The 18639-nt window shown below is 36.4% G+C and overlaps 1 protein-coding gene across 1 annotated transcript in view; it reads right to left on the bottom strand.

Annotated features, from left to right (window-relative positions):
- LOC118179507 (neprilysin-1-like) overlaps positions 1–18639 on the bottom strand; it is a 402935-nt gene that overhangs the window by 95909 nt on the left and 288387 nt on the right. Inside the window, exon 8 of the mRNA XM_085827523.1 lies at positions 3134–3241. Within this exon, the coding sequence (XP_085683649.1) occupies positions 3134–3241 (108 nt within the window). The remainder of the gene's footprint in view (positions 1–3133; positions 3242–18639) is intronic.

Raw genomic sequence — 18639 nt, 5'->3', positions numbered from 1 at the left:
ATTACTCCATTTAAGCCAAAAGAACCTTTAAATACAAAATTAGTAAATATTCTTTTAAATTTAAATTGCTCATGAAGATCACAAATAAACGAGATTCATGCTTTAGAAGAGATATTCCCCGACTCCCTCATTTTCAAACTCAAATTCAATAGTTTATATATATATATATATATGTAATAATAAAACTCGATAGTCAAGAATACGCTTAAATTTCTAACTGTATGTTCTTTTCATTTTTAATGGCGACGTTCTCTTATTTGAAAGTACGTGGAATTAAATCCACAGCCCCGTAGTCAAATTGTTTTTCCCGCCTTTTCTACACGTACAGTTATAGAATGTTCTTGAAATATTTAAAGCGAACTGGATTGGCTGACGAGGCTGACGTCATTTCTTGGAAGCTCCGCCTTTCCAGACGCTATAAAAGAACTCGCAAAGGAATATCGGGGGGATTTTTCTTAAATGTCACGATGCAGTAAACTTCATACAAAAAGTTATTAGTAATTCTTTTTATTTACTCCGGATATCTGATTTTGTAACTGCTATTTCTCCTGAATAATAATAAATTGATCCTGTTTTTTTAAATTTATCGTCTGATAACTTAAGCTACGACTAAAGCTGGTACATCACATATATATTTATATATATATTCTGACTAAAAAGTAACACTAGAGGGCTAAACACGCCCCACTATTTTTATATATGTAATTTATATTTTAGACAATGAAGAAGAAGGCGAAACGAGAGAGGTGGTTTATTCAGGCAACAGCAAGCGAGAAAGAGCAATGCTTATTCACTTCGGTCCTATTTGTAGCCAGAAAATCATTGTGTGAATCCTGAGCAGCGATTGAGTTACAGATATCGCAGTGCAGAGAGATTGCAGGAAAAGAGTGACATAGCATGCGGCACAGTGACGCAGCAAAGCGTATCCTCTGACGCGTTGATGCTTTTAATTAAAATTCACAAGTCTGAAGATCTATTGGCAATTGATTCCAATTTAGTAATCTTTTTCATATTTTATAGTTAACAGATATATATGTATGTGAGTGCGTGTGTATGTGTACATATGCTTGTATAAGCCCTAAATTATTAATTTGAAAACAAACCTGTAGTATTTCAGGAAAAATAATGATTTATAAAAGAAGAAGCAAGCGCATGTTTACGTAATTTTCGGATATAACTTCACTTATTTCAGAATTATTCTTTGCAGTAAAACATTAGTAACATATTATTGTTATTAAGCAAACTGATTTTTTTTTTAAATTTTGATATGATAAACTCTGTATTTCCGGAACAAAATTATTTCATATCCCTTCATCACGAAACTAATCCGTTACACATATAGAAAAATATAAATATGGAATCGTTTTACTCCATATTTTTTAAAGCTTAACATGTATTTGGTCCACGTAAACTAAGATAAACTTGTACAGTCGTACTTGTTTTGGTAACATACACTAAGTCAAGATCCCTATATAGACTTAAACCACTTATCGCTATATTTTAGATCAGCGGTCGCCAACCGGTGGTCCACGGACCACTGGTGGTCAGTGAAAACGTTTTGATGGTTCGCAGAAAAATTGGGACATTATTTATATTTTTACGAAGATTCATTTTAAAAAATGACGAGTAACAAAACCTATTATGGAATATGGATTATACTTCTTTTTTAAACTTTAGCTACTACTTTTAGCGAAATTCTATCTGAATTTAGCGACTTTTTAGCTACTTTTGCATGTGTATCTAGCGACATTTGAAAGTGAGAGCTGGCATCCATGGATATGCTGCTGTTATCAATAATAGCGCAAACTCGAATTCTCTTTCTTTTTGAATTACAAACACATGCTATTGTAGTCGTTAATAATACAGTATTTCTCCGTTTCAGTAGGAAACTTGATGGATTTTTATGAGAACCATCTGCATTCTTGTTTATAATTGCATCACTGAATGTTTCCGTTATTGTTTTATCTAACTGTTGATCGATGGCGCCATTACTGAGTAAGCGATGATTATTATGTTTACAATAATTAAAAATTGGCGGCATATCACTTTCAGTTTATATATTGCTTTGCGTTTGCCGGTTTCTTCTTGCTTTTCGTGAAGTTCCTTTGTGGGGATATGGAAATGTGAAGCTTTCTGTACAAGAAGGTAATGTTTTTGTACTTTTTATATAATTTTTCAATGTGATCTAAATATGTTTATCAGTGAGACGTAAATAGTGTTTTACTTGTTACTCATAATCAGGGCCGTAGCCTGAATTTTCATAAAGGGTGCTGAATGTTTCGTAAATTATATTAACAAATGAAAACTAGAATTACATGAATTGGAATGTTGAATATTGTTTTTGGGTATTAATATGTTGTTTTTAAGGTCTGATTTAAGTTTTTGAATTCATATTAGTGGTCCTCCAAATATAAAATTATATATGTAATAGTCCGTGAAGTTCTAAGAGTTGAAGAACAACTGTTCTAGATAAGCAATCAAAAACTTATTAAGGATGTAAAGACCCTTTTATTAAGAATTCAGTAAGTTGAACAGAAGGCATTTTCAGTTCTTACAAACCAGCCAGCATTTATGGTGTGAATTGGAAAGTAGAATTTTAATTTAACACTAAATCGAAGTCTTAATTAGCCAAACGCTACACAAAGGTATTTAAATGAGCAAGTTGGCTTTTAATTTACACCTGCAGCACTATTAATAAGATATTAAAACAGCGCTGTAGATAGGAACGGTTACCTTAGACTATCAACTAGCATTGTGGCCTTCAGCAGGCAGAACACGCTCTGACTAAAGCAATCTCAAATACTTACTTAAATACACGCTAGCTAAATTTGCATTCTAGCAAGAAAACTAAGAAGGAGTAATGACAGAATAGATTCGTAACATAAAAGTACTAGTTAATTAACATAAATACCTTAAAAAACTATTAAAGTGAAATTAAAAAGTATTACAAGGATTTATAAAGAAACCATATTAATGATCAGGGCTTACATAATCAAAATGAGAAATAATAAGTAGTATTTTTTCCACATCTATTATTTTAAGTTACATCACATGGGGTTTGGTTTCCCTTCTGTGTTCTTAATTCTGATATTTTTAATTGATTTACAATTGAAAATAGAACATATTTTTTTACCTGTGGTATCATGTCTTCCAACATCGAAATGTTGAATTTGTTGAAAACGAAATCATCATCCGACTGATTCGTTTCATTTAAGGAATCCATAGGATCATCTTGTGAAATCTAGAAAGCAGAATTGTAAAACTAATTATCAATAATATAAGCAATTACCATATTAACAGATATCAAAAGTACAATCAATACATATATATATATATATATACATATATTGTTGCATTTTTCTTTTTTCTGACACCAGTTGTTACGTTATTTTCTACCTTCACGTTCGTACAGGGTTCGTGTGGATTTGAAATGAATAATGAGGACACTTGATGATGAAGTATCGAAACATACTTTATTTAGCCAATATTAATCAGGAAAGATCTAAAACACTTTTACAGTCGTCGAAGATCTACTATACACTCGCTGAACAATCAGCGACACAGCCTTCACACTGTCAGGCAACATCGGTGGAAACAGCTTCACTGCAAAGCACCAGAGTACAGCTCCCGACTCTGTTCGGTCGTTCTCGGAACTCCACGCACTCTCGAGACTCTCCACGCTATAACTCGCGATGCACTCGACGACACACAGAGCACAGCTCCCGACTCTTCGGTTCACTCGTTCCCGGAGGTTAACACACTCTCTCGACGAACCACTAACCGCGATACACTACGAGACTCTTTCAGTGCACTCGACGACCCACTCGGCACTCGCTGCCCGGCTGTTAACTCGATCGACTCCGCAGGGATTGACTCGCTAGACGGGACACCAACTCGATACTAACTAACTCGCACTCCAGACGAGGCACTCTGACTCGCACTTTCGATAAGCACACTCTAACTCAATGCTCCGCAACCGGTGTGCCATGAGTAGGATATAGGTGTGCCGCAATCAAATACATGTATTTGACATTTTGCAATTTTTTTATCATGTATTTAATACACAATGACAATTTTTTTTCCTTAATAATGTCTAGTTTAAATGTTTTTATATATGTCACTGTTGTGTGGTTGTGTGTGTGATTGTAAGTGTGTCAGCATTTGAATTTTTTCGGCACTTCCTTGATAACTCGGAACTCAAAAATATATAACTTTTTTTAAACATAAATTTAAACGAAATATATTGGTTTCAGACCATTTTAATTAAAAATAATAGCTCTAAAACTGTTTTTTTTTAATTTGAAATAAATCAATTAAATTGAAGAATTTTTGTTTTTTAATTTTTTTAAAAAAATTTCGCAGTCAATAATAACAAAAAATGGTATACAAAAATTACTTGATTGCGTTGTCAGATATTGAGCCGAATATCAAACTTTTGTGTTCATTGAAGCAAGCGCAGGTATCACATTGATAATTATTATTATTGCATATAAATAAATATGTTATGGTTTTATAATTGTATATTTTTCAAATTAAAAACAAAAATTTATTGTAAATTTTGTGTATAAATAAATACATATATACATTAGCTTTTGGTGTGCCACGAAATTCCAGAAAGATTTTTTGTGCGTCGCAGGTGAGAAAAGGTTCAGCAAGGTTTATATAGCTTTCCGCTTGTATTCGTGAACATTCTCTGCTAAACCGGTGAGAATTCGTTCCAGAAAGTTATCCATTCGTCCATGGCATATCGCCAATTTTGTCGCCAAATGGGCGATTTCTCGCCAAATGTGGAAACCCTGCTCTCCAATGCCTTCTCTTCTTTATGGCAACCCTTAAACTGCTTTGCGAGGAAGCCATCTTACCGCCCCTGTACATTTCATAACAATATATATATATATATATATATATAAGCGAAGTCCAGCGTCACTTGAGCTTAATTTTTTGGCAGAATGGTTGGCACTGTGATTGCTTTGAGAATTTATAATCCAGATAAAGTCATATTTTTCCTTTCAAGATTTTTCATTTTTTATTACTCACGTTTGATACTGCATTAGAATTTTTCTAATTACTTTTACGTTATTAATCACCTCAATATTTGATATAAATTCCATTAACTAGCCCATGTTAGAATTCACACCAGTCTTATTCTGCTAACCAAGTCGAATTAATCAGTTTTCACTTTCAAAAAAGTGTTGCTTTACTGTTTTCAGTTGTAAGAACTAACTATTCTTTTTTCTATATATTTTTGTATCCATTTCCATGTTTTGAATGAATTATGTTAACATGGATTCATTTATTAAACACAGTCTGCTTGGAAATTTTCAGAATTTTAAGCTATTTATGGTTTTAATGCTATAATTTTGCGATCATTGCACGACTTACTCCTTCTTTCAGAGGTCGGATTGATAAAGCCACGAATTACTTTTATTTAGTTTCTGAAATTAATTTAAATATTTATCTCTAATGCATAATTTTTATTGCTATCAATTCAGAAACAGGATGATGATTTACTTCAATCGTTGCACCAACCCCTGACGAAGTTGTGTTTGCTTTTTCTATTACTATTTTCATTTTTGTTGTTTAAAATGTTTTTGCACCTTTCATGCAATATGCAACTGTGCTTCTGTTTTTTATTATCGCATAATATTTGCTTCGGACTGAAAGTGGGATGGATTTAAATGCTTTAATAATTCGGTATGCATTATTGCCGCTACTTGATGCTACTATCAGCACGGTACTGTATTATGTTTTGAAATGCTTTTAACTTTGCATGTATTCATCTTTCTATTAGCCAGGCCTATTGCTTACGCCCCATTTTGCTAGAAGTTTTTTTAAAAGTTTGGCTTTTAAAACTTCTGCATCTTTATTTGGAATATATGCACTACTTTGTTTTGGGATTTTTCTCTCTTTTTGCTTTTTGGCACAGTTGCTTAACCACTAGTAGTGTTCACTAGCGGCTAGTGAGCTGAATATAGCTTTTTGCAGTATTAAGTCCAATCATCTCAGTATTGATTTAGTTATTATTCATGGCTCGTATCAAATATGTTAACAATGTTAATTGTAAAAATTCCAACTAATTGAACTGTGATGGCAATGATACAGCTTCCAGTGTATCTGCAAATTCTGAACAAACACTTTTAAAAGCCTTTGATCCTTTGTAGTGTTGTTAACTTAAAATACACTCATGTCCATAAATTAAGGATAATTCGGAGTCACGCGGAAATCGAACTCTAAAATAAATATATCACCTGTAAAATCACTACACTTATCTTCAGGAATCATATGCAAATTTCAGGAAGTAACCAGATGACACCGATGGTACGTCACAATGACGAGAGTGTAAGAGAGTGATATATAAGGAATACAGGAAAAGAAGTAAAACTGTTCGCAGGCGCTTTATAAGCATTTAAGGCCAATAACCGAATAGTTATGACATAAAGGACGCATTTGGATGATTTTTTACGTGGTAGAATTATCGGCCGTCTGGAATGTGGGCGTACCCTACTGGAAGTATCAGACGAACTTGGAATTGTCCAGAGTGTCAGCTCCAGGCTTTGGCGACGATTCCAAGATGACGGTAATGTGAGTAGACGTTACAGCACAGGTCGCCCCAGAGTTATAACGCCGAATGAAGACCGGTATTTGGCAGTTACTGCCAAAAGAAACAGGCGGAGCACAGCTTCAGATCTGTCTCGTCAGCTCTCTTCAGCCACTGGTACGACAATTTCAAGACAGACCGTGTACAGACGCTTAGGGCAGATTGGTCTATATACTCGTAGACCTGTCAGATGCGTTCCACTTACTGCAACTCCTGCGGTTACCCTGGAGTAGAGAGCATGCATTGTGGACACCGCAACAGTGGGCTTGTGTGATGTTTTCCGACGAGTCCAGGTTTAGCTTGCAGTCTGATTCTCTCCGGACTTTCATATGGAGAGCTCCAGGGACCCGTTACCACCAAGAAAACATCATTGAACGACACCGTTACGGTGGTGCAGGAGTGCTCGTTTGGGGTGGAATTATTCTGGGTTCCAGAACTGACCTGCATGTTCAAATTGGAACCATGACAAGCGAAATCTTTCGGGACGTCATTCTGGAACAATATATACGTTTGTTTAGGGGCGCCATAGGCGCACAATTTGTGTTTAAAGATGACAACGCCCGTCCTCACCGTGCAAACATCGTAAGCAAATGCTTTCAATCGGAGGATATCACCCGTATGGACTGGTCAGCATTCTCACCGGAATTGAATCCAGTAGAGCACGTGGGGGACATGCTTGGCCGACGAGTTGCAGCCCGTCAACATCCTCCTACATGTCTACCGGAACTTCGGAGAGCATTGCGTTTTGAGTGATGTAATATCCCCCAAGATCAGATCGATAATTTGATACTCAGCATGCCTGGGCGTTGTACGGACTGTATTGCATCGTCTGGTGGACATACAATGTATTAACAATCATACCAACCATGTAATATTGGTTTTTTGTAAATACTTTTTTTTTTTTTTTTTTTTTTTTTTTTGTAATTTGCTCCAGGGAAAAAAATCGCTAATTTTTTTAATAATATCAAACATATAGCATCTTTTTTTGCTCTTTACCTTATAACGTTGCGCGCCTCTAACTAGCACGCAACCAAGAGGTGACTGTGAAAGCTTGTATAAACCACAGAGTCTTATAAAGGGTTTAAGTCCCTTTTTATTCAACGTACTAATTTACAATTGCGTTCTCTTGACGCTTACAAACGGTGCCAACTCGGCAGTCAAAATAAAAATAAAAACCTGAAAAGAAATTAAAGACAATATTCTAACTACGAGGCTCTCTCAAATAACTAACTCACCGCGTTTTACAATACGGCTGCTAATTCAGCAGACTTGAAGCTCACTGGAACAATTGCAACTACTTCCCGCCAAGCACATAGGCCGCAACGCGGGGTTTTTCAAATCTCTATAACTACCTCCGCGCTCGCTAAGTAAGAATAACTCTCTCTCACCGAACTTGTTTCCTTCTATTTAAATCATACTACTTCCGCTGATAATTTGAATGCTTGCGCGTTCTACTCAAATTTACATATTCTGGAATTGGCAGTTCCAGGGGAAAGTAAGGATTGACAGGAAAGATAGTTTAAACTTAAAATAAATGTTAGTTAAAATAAATATAAACCCTACATTTGCCGCTGCCAGAATTTGGAAAACTTGGAAGCAGGTCCTACAAACGACCTGTTGTAAGTTTACCTAATTCTGAACTAACTGGCGAAAGCCTCGTTTACACAAAAATAAGCTTATGTAACAATTAAAATTCTGTTACTCTTTACAAAGGTTTCTTCTTACAGCAACTTTTCTTGGACTTCATCAATCAATCTTGGTCTTTCCTTCCAGCATCTGGAAGGAATAAGTATCAGTATCTTTCTACATACATTATAATTTACACTTTCTTGACACAATAAATTTTTGTTTTTAACGATTCGTTTTTCTTAGTTATTGCTTACTTCACATTCATTCAATTTTTAAAGCATTAATTTAACTTTACCCTGGCTCTCCACCGTGTGTGGTGTCAAACGGGAATATTCGTGTTTTAGTCTTACAACACTTCCCCTAACCACCATGATTTGTTAGAATTCAGCAACCAAATAGACACACCTTACTCGAAATTCTACAACTCAATGAGCTACTTTAATATTCTTAAAAATTCAAATGTAGGTGGAGAACCCTACAAAACACATTCATTCTAGCTTCCCCCTCATTCATCTTTTAAACATGCAGGCTTTTGCTCTAAAGCATGACTTTACAGTTTAATACTTAAATTTTGACTTCATTGCTTTTAAGCATTCACTTTTAGCATCTACAATTTTATGCTTCTAGACTAAATTCTACTTTTACATAACATGCAAGTATTTACATACATTTACAAAAGTTTAATACATATGCTTTTTACAATTTACCATAAAATGAATAAGAGAAAATAAATTTTTACTTTACTCATCCTTCGCCAAGCTGGCGGCACTGAAACTAAAATTCTTATTAGTACATACAAGAATACGAAGTTATTTTTATCTCCGGCCAAATTTTGGCTTTAACATAACAGAATTAGTCTTTCGACCAACAGAAAATGCTTGTTTTTAGCTTTTACACTTAAAGAAAATAATACTTTTGCCTTAGCTAAATAAAGTAAAACAAAACTAAGTCTCAACCGAGACATATTGACTTTCGTCAAAACATAGAACTTCGTACTTATGCATAACATTTCGGAACAAAAGAGAAAAATATTTATAGAAGGTTTTAACTTATCTTTGAGTTTTCGATGCTTGAAACTCCGTCATCCGTTTTTGACAAAATTGATCCCAAGTTAGAGGTGTCATGGATGTCAATCTTCTCCTTGTTGATCTCCGCGTGTCGTCCCCGTTGATCTTTCTTTTGCGTCCTCTACATGCTGGCCTCTTGACGGAGTAATCGTCTGGTTGTTGGCTTTTGCGTTTCTGCCTGGGACGGCTGGTCTTGACGTCCTCCGGTCTGGAGTCCTTGAATTTCTTCTGTTCCTCGTACTTCTGTGCTTCCTGTTGGCGTTTCAGTTTCCGGAACGGCGGCCTTGCTGGCACCTGACTCTGTGGCCGTGTGCGCGTTCTTCTTGATGTGTAATTCCTCCTGCCATCCTTTGTAGGTGGTGTTTTTCTTTTTACCACGGTTTCTTTACCCGGTTCATCTGTACTTTTGTTTTTCTTAAACGCCGGAGTTTGATAATCATTTTTTCTTTTTGATACCGACGTCCGGGTTGTAGAAGTGCTAGGTCTCTCTTCAGTTCTCCGTTTCTTGGGTGGTGGAATAGTTGTTGCAGTCTCTGGCCCTTCTATTTCGTTTAGACTTGAGTCCTGCAAGAAACTTTTAAGGATTTCAAAATCATTGGGATTATATTATTTTTTCACCTGGTCGGGAGTTGCTTTACAGATTTCCCCTCTCTCGTTTTTAAGATATAAAACTACTCCTTTGATTTCCTGAATTACATAGGGGCCTTCAAACTTTGGAGCTAGCTTTGCCATAAAATTGTCTGGGGCACTTGATAAAGAAAATTTCCGTTTCAATACTTTATCACCAACTTTAAAATCTGTTTCACGGCGTTTTTTATCGTAATAAATTTTCTGCCTATTTCTTGCCGTATCCGAGGTTTTAAGCGCCTGATCAATTAGTTTTTGCACGTCCTTTTGTTTGAATTCCTGCTCTCTTTGTTGCACAAAGAATAATTTATCTAAAGGCGTAATTAACTTTCTGCCTAAAAATAATTCTGCTGGAGTTTTTCCCGTAGTATCATGATGTGCCGTTCTTAAAGCATAAGCTAATTCATTTATATAGCCATCCCAGCGCTTGTGATGTGTGCTAACGTAACTGCGAATTATTTTTACAATGTTTTTATTAACTCTTTCTGCTATGTTAGCCTGTGGTCTATACGGAACCATTTTGATATGGCATATATCAAGTCCATTGCATATGTTTTCAAATATTTGACTAATGAATTGTTTTCCGTTATCGCTAATGACTTTTATCGGTGCACCGTATTTTAAAATGTATCTGTGTAAGAATGCATCTGCGACTGTTTTGGCTGACGCGCGTTTAAGTGGAACAATTTCTATCCATTTTGAAAAATGATCTACTATTACTAAAAGAAAACGATTTTTATTTAACTCGCTCTGTGGGAAGGGACCAAGGAGATCTATGCCTAAAATTTCATTCGGAAATGTAGCGCGAATGCTATTTAAGTACCCGGCCGGGCTGTAATTAATATCATTTATTAACTGACATTGATTGCAGGACCTGACATACGCCGTTACTATTTTGTATAATTGCGGGAAATATACCGCCTCGCGTACCCTTTTTAAAGTCTTTCTGACCCCGAGGTGGCCCGCTGTTTTTTTTTTTCGTGCAACTCCCTCAAAATGCTTAATCGAAGCGAGGCTGGGATGACTGGCTTATACTCAAGATTTTCGTTCGTTGTTTTCGTATAGAATAATAAATTATCTATTATTTCATAGTTTTTTGCTCTATTTCTTATCGCATCGATATCTGTATGCTCAAAGCCTTCGGGGTCTTTCAAATAAGCATAGATATTTCCAAATTCAGGATCAGCTTTCAGTTCAGTAATAACCGTATCTCTAGAATCTAAAATTTTTGAAGTCAACACAGCGCATTTAAGTTCATTACCTTCCTCGTCCAGTTTTATACGAGAAAGTGCGTCAGCTACATTGTTTTCCTTACCCGGTTTATATTTTATTGTGATATTATATTCTTGGAGTTTTAAAGCCCATCTTATTAACCTGGGCGTTAGGTTTTTTCCCGAGTAAAGTCTACCAACAGCCGCATGATCCGAAAAGACAGTTACTGGCGATTTGCCGAAATAAACTCGAAATTTGTGTACAGCCATTAATACGGCTAATGTTTCTCTTTCTGTAGCTGTATAATTCCTTTGTGTTTGATTCAATGTTTTACTAAAAAATGCCAGCGGATGGTTATTTTGCATAAGAACCGCACCCACCGCATAGTCTGATGCATCTGCCGCAATTTCCAGGTTTTCGTCCCCCTCAGGGAATTTTAAAACAGGGGCATTAATAAGCGCTTCTTTTAATCTTTCAAAAGCCGTGTTAGCTTCCGCTGTGCACCTAAATTTACTCTTTTTTCTTTTGATTACTAAGAGTGGTTCAACAATATTAGCGAAATCTTTTATGAAAGATCGATAGTAAGAACATAGTCCAAGGAAAGACGAAAGTTTCTTGGCGGTGTTGGGCGGTGGGAAATTCTTGATAGCTTTTATTTTTGAATCTTGCGTTTCTATAACCTTTTGCGAAATTTTATAACCGAGATATTTAAGTTCTTTAGTTGCGAACTTGCATTTTGAGGCGTTAATTGTAAGACCGGCCTCTTTTAATAATTTAAAAACTTGTTCGAGATCACTAATGTGTTGTTCCAACGTACTACTCGTTATAATTATATCATCTAGATAAATTAAAGTTGATTTTCCTAGGACAGGCTTTAGAACAATGTCCATAGCTCTCTGGAATGTTGACGGGGCCCCACACAACCCAAAAGGCATGCGTAAAAATGCATAAGTGCCCGATTTTGTTATAAACGCGGTTTTATGTATATCTTCGGGTCTCATAGCTATTTGATAGTAGCCAGACGTTAAGTCCAAAGTAGACATATATCTCGTCGATTTGATCTGTCTAATGATCTCGTCTATAACCGGCAAAGGGTAAACTGGGAATTTAGTTATGCTATTTAGTTTTCTATAATCGATAGCAAACCTCCATGCCCTTTTATCCGAAGGAGGAAACTCGTTCTTTTTCCTACATAGTACGACTGGACTCGCGTATTCACTATTTATGGGCGTTATTATTTTATTCTTTAACATCTCCTGAATATGTTCTTCGATGATTACGTCTTTTTGTTTGTCATAGCGGTAAGGTTTAGTCCTACAAGGTTCTTCGGCATTTAATTGAATCTTGTGAGTTACAATCTGACAGTTTCCCGGCTTTTCTGAAAACAAATGAGAAAAATTACTCACCACTTGCTGTATTGCTTTACTTTCCTGGTCATTCAAATGGCTAAGGTCCAATTCAGGTGTCTCCACCGGTTCCACCACCCTCTGGTCCATCTCCAGCACCACGGAACTATCTTGAAAATTTAATTTTGCCCTCGCGGCCCTTAAAAAGTCCATACCTAAAATAAGAGAGTGTTGGAGGTGTTTCACCACAAAAATTAATACTTTGAGATTTTCCTCTTTTACCTGTATGTTTAATGATACTTTCCCGATGCAGTGACATGTTTTTCCTTGCGCCGCTATAATTTCCGTATTTCTGGTTTTAAAGAGTCGTATCCTAAAAAAATTCTTTTTGAACAACTTTTCACTCATGAAATTTCCTTCTGCCCCTGTATCGATGAGGGCTTCTACTGGTACATCGCCAACCAGGAAGCTGTGAGTTTTTTACGATGACTGTGTTTAGATGTCTATTTGAGGGTTTTACTAAAACTTCCGGGGTCTGGACCCTCCCTTTCACAGGCCCCTCTAGTCGTTTAAAGCTTTCCTTTCAATCTGTGTCTTCTGGGTACGCGGATGCTTATTTTCAAATTTTCTTTTTGAGCCTTGCCCTTCAAGTTTCGATGCGTTAGCTTGATAGTTCTTTCCCCCATATGAGCGATTTCCATTTCTTGTTTCCTCCTTCCTTCTGGTACTTTGAGAATATGTTTCCCCTCTCGCTCTTTCCGCGATTCTGCGATTTTGAAACTTCACCGCCAATTCGAAAAGTTCCTGCAATGTGGTTGGGTTTCTAATTTCAAAGTAGTCTTGGACAGCGGGTAACAATCTTGGTAATATTATTTCAATAATCTCCGCATCGGATTTTTTCCCATACAACATATCCGTTAGCTTGATTTTTCGTAAAATAAAGTCCGTCAATTGTGCTGTATCCCGTTGATAGAAACTATATAGCTCGGCTTCCAGCCGTGCGCGATCTTTCACTATGGGGAAGGCCTTTACTAACGATTTTTTGAAATTTTCAAAAGTATACGTCTGGCTTCCAAATTCACCTAGAAGAAATTTGCCTATATTTTTCCACCATAGCGCGGCCTGTCCTCTTAGTGCTGATGTGGCGATAGCAACTTTTTGTCTTTCGGGCACAGGATAGAGCTGAAAGTGGTTTTCTATACCTTCTAAAAATACGGACACCGAATTTTTTCCGTCGAAATAGACGTTTGGCTTGATTGATGCTCTCAAAGTCTGGACCAGGTATCCAAATCCTTCTAACTGCGTTGTCATTTCTTGGTGTTGTCCAGCGGCTTCCATCCAGTTTTCGGCCATTTCAGTTCGATAAGTGTTCGGGCGCCAATATAACGTTGCGCGCCTCTAACTAGCACGCAACTAAGAGGTGACTGTGAAAGCTTGTATAAACCACAGAGTCTTATAAAGGGTTTAAGTCCCTTTTTATTCAACGTACTAATTTACAATTGCGTTCTCTTGACGCTTACAAACGGTGCCAACTCGGCAGTCAAAATAAAAATAAAAACCTGAAAAGAAATTAAAGACAATATTCTAACTACGAGGCTCTCTCAAATAACTAACTCACCGCGTTTTACAATACGGCTGCTAATTCAGCAGACTTGAAGCTCACTGGAACAATTGCAACTACTTCCCGCCAAGCACATAGGCCGCAACGCGGGGTTTTTCAAATCTCTATAACTACCTCCGCGCTCGCTAAGTAAGAATAACTCTCTCTCACCGAACTTGTTTCCTTCTATTTAAATCATACTACTTCCGCTGATAATTTGAATGCTTGCGCGTTCTACTCAAATTTACATATTCTGGCATTGGCAGTTCCAGGGGAAAGTAAGGATTGACAGGAAAGATAGTTTAAACTTAAAATAAATGTTAGTTAAAATAAATACAAACCCTACAACCTTTTGTTTAATAAATAAGCTTTACAAATAAGTCAAATTTGTTTTGCTTCTAACTCTTCCTTTGCCTGATTTTGCATTATCCTTAATTTATGGACATGAGTGTACTTTGAACAAATCAAGATCTTTCTCAATCTCAGAATCAATAACCACAGATCCTTAATTAAAAGGTTTAATTCAGATAAAATTAATAAAGATAATGCTTATTACACAGAAGAGCTGCAGCATTTTAAGCAACATAATTTTAGCAATATTAAAATTGAAATATTAGAAACCATTTCTAACACTAAAGAACAACTTGATCAAGAAAGTTATTGTGTGCTGAAATACAAAACAGTTTAGCCAAATGGCCTGCATACTAATTTTCATTTACGAGATAAACTTAACAGTATTTATAAAAATCTTCAGTGTTTCAGAACCAAAATAATAGAGATTGCCGAAGCAGTAGAAAAATTACAAAAGCTTATGCTTCATCATCTGATTCATTCCATGAAATTTTAAGGTTTATTCTAAGTTTACAACAGTTATTTTTATGTTAAATCTCCTTTCCTATCACTCCTAGTATCAGGTTACAGTTCCTTACCAGAATGAGGTTTTAGAATCGCACTAAATGCAAATGAGAAGGAGTAGTATTTAAGTCAAGTTCCACTGACTTCGGTAGAGAGGTTTGGCAGAGCACGTTTGCCTTTTGGCTACGTCTCTCTAAGCTCTTACTACGCTCGGCCATATTACGTACTCTTGATAACTTAGCTACCTAATTTAAGGGGGCTTAGATACCTTAAACCCCTTATGATCTTCGAATATGGGACTGTTGCCAAGAATTGGGATATTTTATCTATTTTAAAAGCAGTTACTTCAACGTTTTAGAGCTGACTGCATAATATAGCTGCTTTGGGAACTAGAAACCAGGAAGTTTGTGTTGCCACAAATATTTTTGTAATTTAATCCGCTTTGTGACAAAATGTTTCGTCATGTTTCCAACTTGCGCGTATGGTATTTTAAAAATGGCTAAATTTACATACTTGAAATTGGATGGAATTCTTTATATGGACACTTTTTTCTAACTGAACCAAAAATCTGATGAATATTTTAATATTAAAAAATTTTATGCACGAAAATGTTACACATTTTTTTAATAAAATACAATTTATAAACTCATCTCCAAATAAAATAAAAATTGAACATGAAATTCTTAGAATTTTTGGTTCACAGTAGTTTCCAAATGCTATAAAAGCTATATACTAAATATGGAATTAAATTGGGCAACAGAATGTTTTAAACTGCGCGCGCAGGGTGGAAACATGACGAAACATTTTGTCACAAAGCGGATTAAATTATAAAAATATTTGTGGCAACACAAAAACGTCCTGATTACTATTTCAGAAGGCAGCTATATCATGTAGTCAGCTGTAAAAATTGTAAGTAATTGTTTTAAAATAAATAAGTTATCCCAATTCTTGCAACAGTCACATATTCGAAGATCTTATGGGTTTTAAGGTGTATGAGCCTCCTTAATATTAGGGACCAATTAGTTAGAAATTATGTTAGCTCCGGCTAAATCTCTCTAGTTAGTCAATAGTACGTCCAGAGAAACGGACCTTCTGTATACCTTTAGTTTGAGCAATATAGGGTAATAAACCCTTCTTGAATTTTACGTTTCTGTTTCTGGACTTAAGTGATTATTCGCTCAGTAGTTCATTAGGCTCCTCCACATTTAGTTAATAGATAAAAGGGAGGATCATTACAAAGTTACTAATGAACAATAGGAATAACTTAGTTAAAGAGTTAAATATCCCCTTCGTATAAAAAACAATTTGAGCAATTTTTTAAATAACAACTACTCTTAGATAAAATTTCCACTGACCTGGCTAAAGATCTCATTAAATATAGAACCCCTAAATCTGAAGCTAAAAATATTAACTACTGTAAAAATGATTTTAAACAGCCTGAATTTAGCGAATTTTGTAAAGTACTAAAAAAGTACCATAAATATTTTAGTGACTCAAACATCAAAATCTGCTTCAAGTACAACAAAACATTATATAGTATTATTATCAACTGCAACAGTGATCCAGTTAATTGATCCATCTTGCTTCTGCCATGAAGCGAGCTTGGAGAAATACGTTGGCCAGCATTACAATCACATTATCACCGGAGATCTTAGTTTTATTAAAAACAAATAGCTTACGGAATTGTTGAAATTAGGCAGCGAAATCATAACTAATTACAATCCTTATTAGAAACTTACAATAGAATGGAACACATTTTAAAAATAAAAACTATTAATTCTGTTAGGGATGTTGAGAGGGATAGTTACGCAATAGAAGTTTTCATTTTAAGGAGAACTTTGGATATAACAAAAGGTGTGCTTTCCTTACATTTAACAATAGATGGACAATGTGCGTCAACCTGTGACTCACGAAAAGAGCGAGATGATAACCTGCTCATTGTAAATTCTGCGTCATATCACTGGATTAACTTTGGCAATATATTAGGTCGGTAGGTACTTGACTGCAATTGTGTGTTCATAACATAGTAGATGCCGGCTGAGAGGTAAATCTCATACTCTGAACTCTTACTTCTGTTTCTGGCTTCCATAGCTACAGCAACGTCAATATTCTATGCCTCGAAACACTTATTTCACAACGGAGAGAACCACAGCTACAGCCATGATGAACGACGATACTTAGCTCTGGCTTCTACACGGGATTAAAGCAGTTAAAGTTGGTGAGAGCCATATCAAGACCATTATAGATTCATATCTTCGTAGCACAACATGTTAGATTGTATAGAAGTTCCAGATATAGCATACATACATTCAAAAAAAATTTTTAAAAGCTTGGCTTTGTTAAGAACCTCGATTTATGAATCCCTTCTAAACTTAAGGAAATTCATCTAACGCAACACATTAGTATCTGAGATTCGCTTCTGAAACAGAATGAAAGTGAACCATTTTAGAAACGAATGATTACTGACAACAAAACTTAAACAACGTTAATCAACGTTTATAACAACGTTAATCGAAACAATATCGTCAGTGAATCAGGATAACATCAGGATGTTATCATAACATCAGCTGCTGAGATTAATCGAAAAACGATTCTGCTGTCAGCTTGAAAGAACGTTTACCAAGAGACCAAACGGTTAACTCAAATGTCTGCATTCAGCGACAATACCAACTGAGCAATGCAGTTCAAGAGAAGCCGCCAGAATTGCTATTTCGTAAGAGTGTTATTTTTCCCAAACCACCAACCAAATGCAAAGCCCCAAACATCTTTGGTCACTCGCCAAAAATTATTGAAGCTAGATTGGGATGTGTTTTAAGATCCCAACCCAGCTTCAATAATTTCAACTTTCTAAAAACTCTACCACACCATATACACTGACTACCAATAAGTATTTGGACACCTGTGATAGAAAAGAAAAGCTAAATTTATTCAAAATCAATAGTTGGTAGAGCCTCCACGAGAGGTAATTACAGCGTGGAACCTCCGGGGCATACTTTTCACAAGTCTTTGTATGACAGCTAGTGGTATTTTCTTCTAATCGGCTTTGAAAAAACATAGAAGTTCCTTCACCGATTTTGCACGGGTAGTTCACCTTTGAATTCGGCGAAGCAACTCGTCCCAGAGGTTCTCGATAGGGTTCAGGTCTGAACTCTGGGCAGGCCAGTCCATTCGATGAACTCCATTGGCACCATACCAAGTCTTGGTTAACCTCGAAAAGGGCAACTGGCATTGTCGTCCTGAAAGTAACAGAGGTCCAACCCGTAAAACTGCCACAACTTAGGAAGCACATTGTCATCCAAAATAGTGCAGTAGGCATCGGAGTTGAGCTTACTATGAATGGGGACAAGGGTCCCAGCCCATACCAGGAGGAACACCCCCAGACCATAATTCCACCTCCGCCGAACTTGACTGTTCGCACAATGCGTTCTGGCAGGAGACGTTCTCCAGGTAGACGCCAGACCCAGACCCTGCCATCCGAATGGTAATGGGTGAACCTTGATTCGTCACTCCAAAGAACCCATTTCCACTGATCTACGGTCCAATTTCGATGTGCGTTGCACCACATTAACCGAGCAGAGCGGTTGGACTTTGTGATCAAAGGCTCATGGGCAGCAGCACGACCGTGAAACCCAAGCAGATTTGCTTCCTTACGGATGGGTATTCATTGAAACAACACTCCCGGATGCCTGTTGAAACTCCTCGCGG

This window comes from Stegodyphus dumicola, chromosome 12, assembly GCF_044657685.1.
Source record: "Stegodyphus dumicola isolate Sdum_Otavi_A_Nest chromosome 12, ASM4465768v1".
NCBI classification, from domain to species: domain Eukaryota; kingdom Metazoa; phylum Arthropoda; class Arachnida; order Araneae; family Eresidae; genus Stegodyphus; species Stegodyphus dumicola.
The sequence above is the reverse complement of the archived record's forward strand: the minus strand, read 5'-3'. Positions and strand labels throughout refer to the sequence as shown.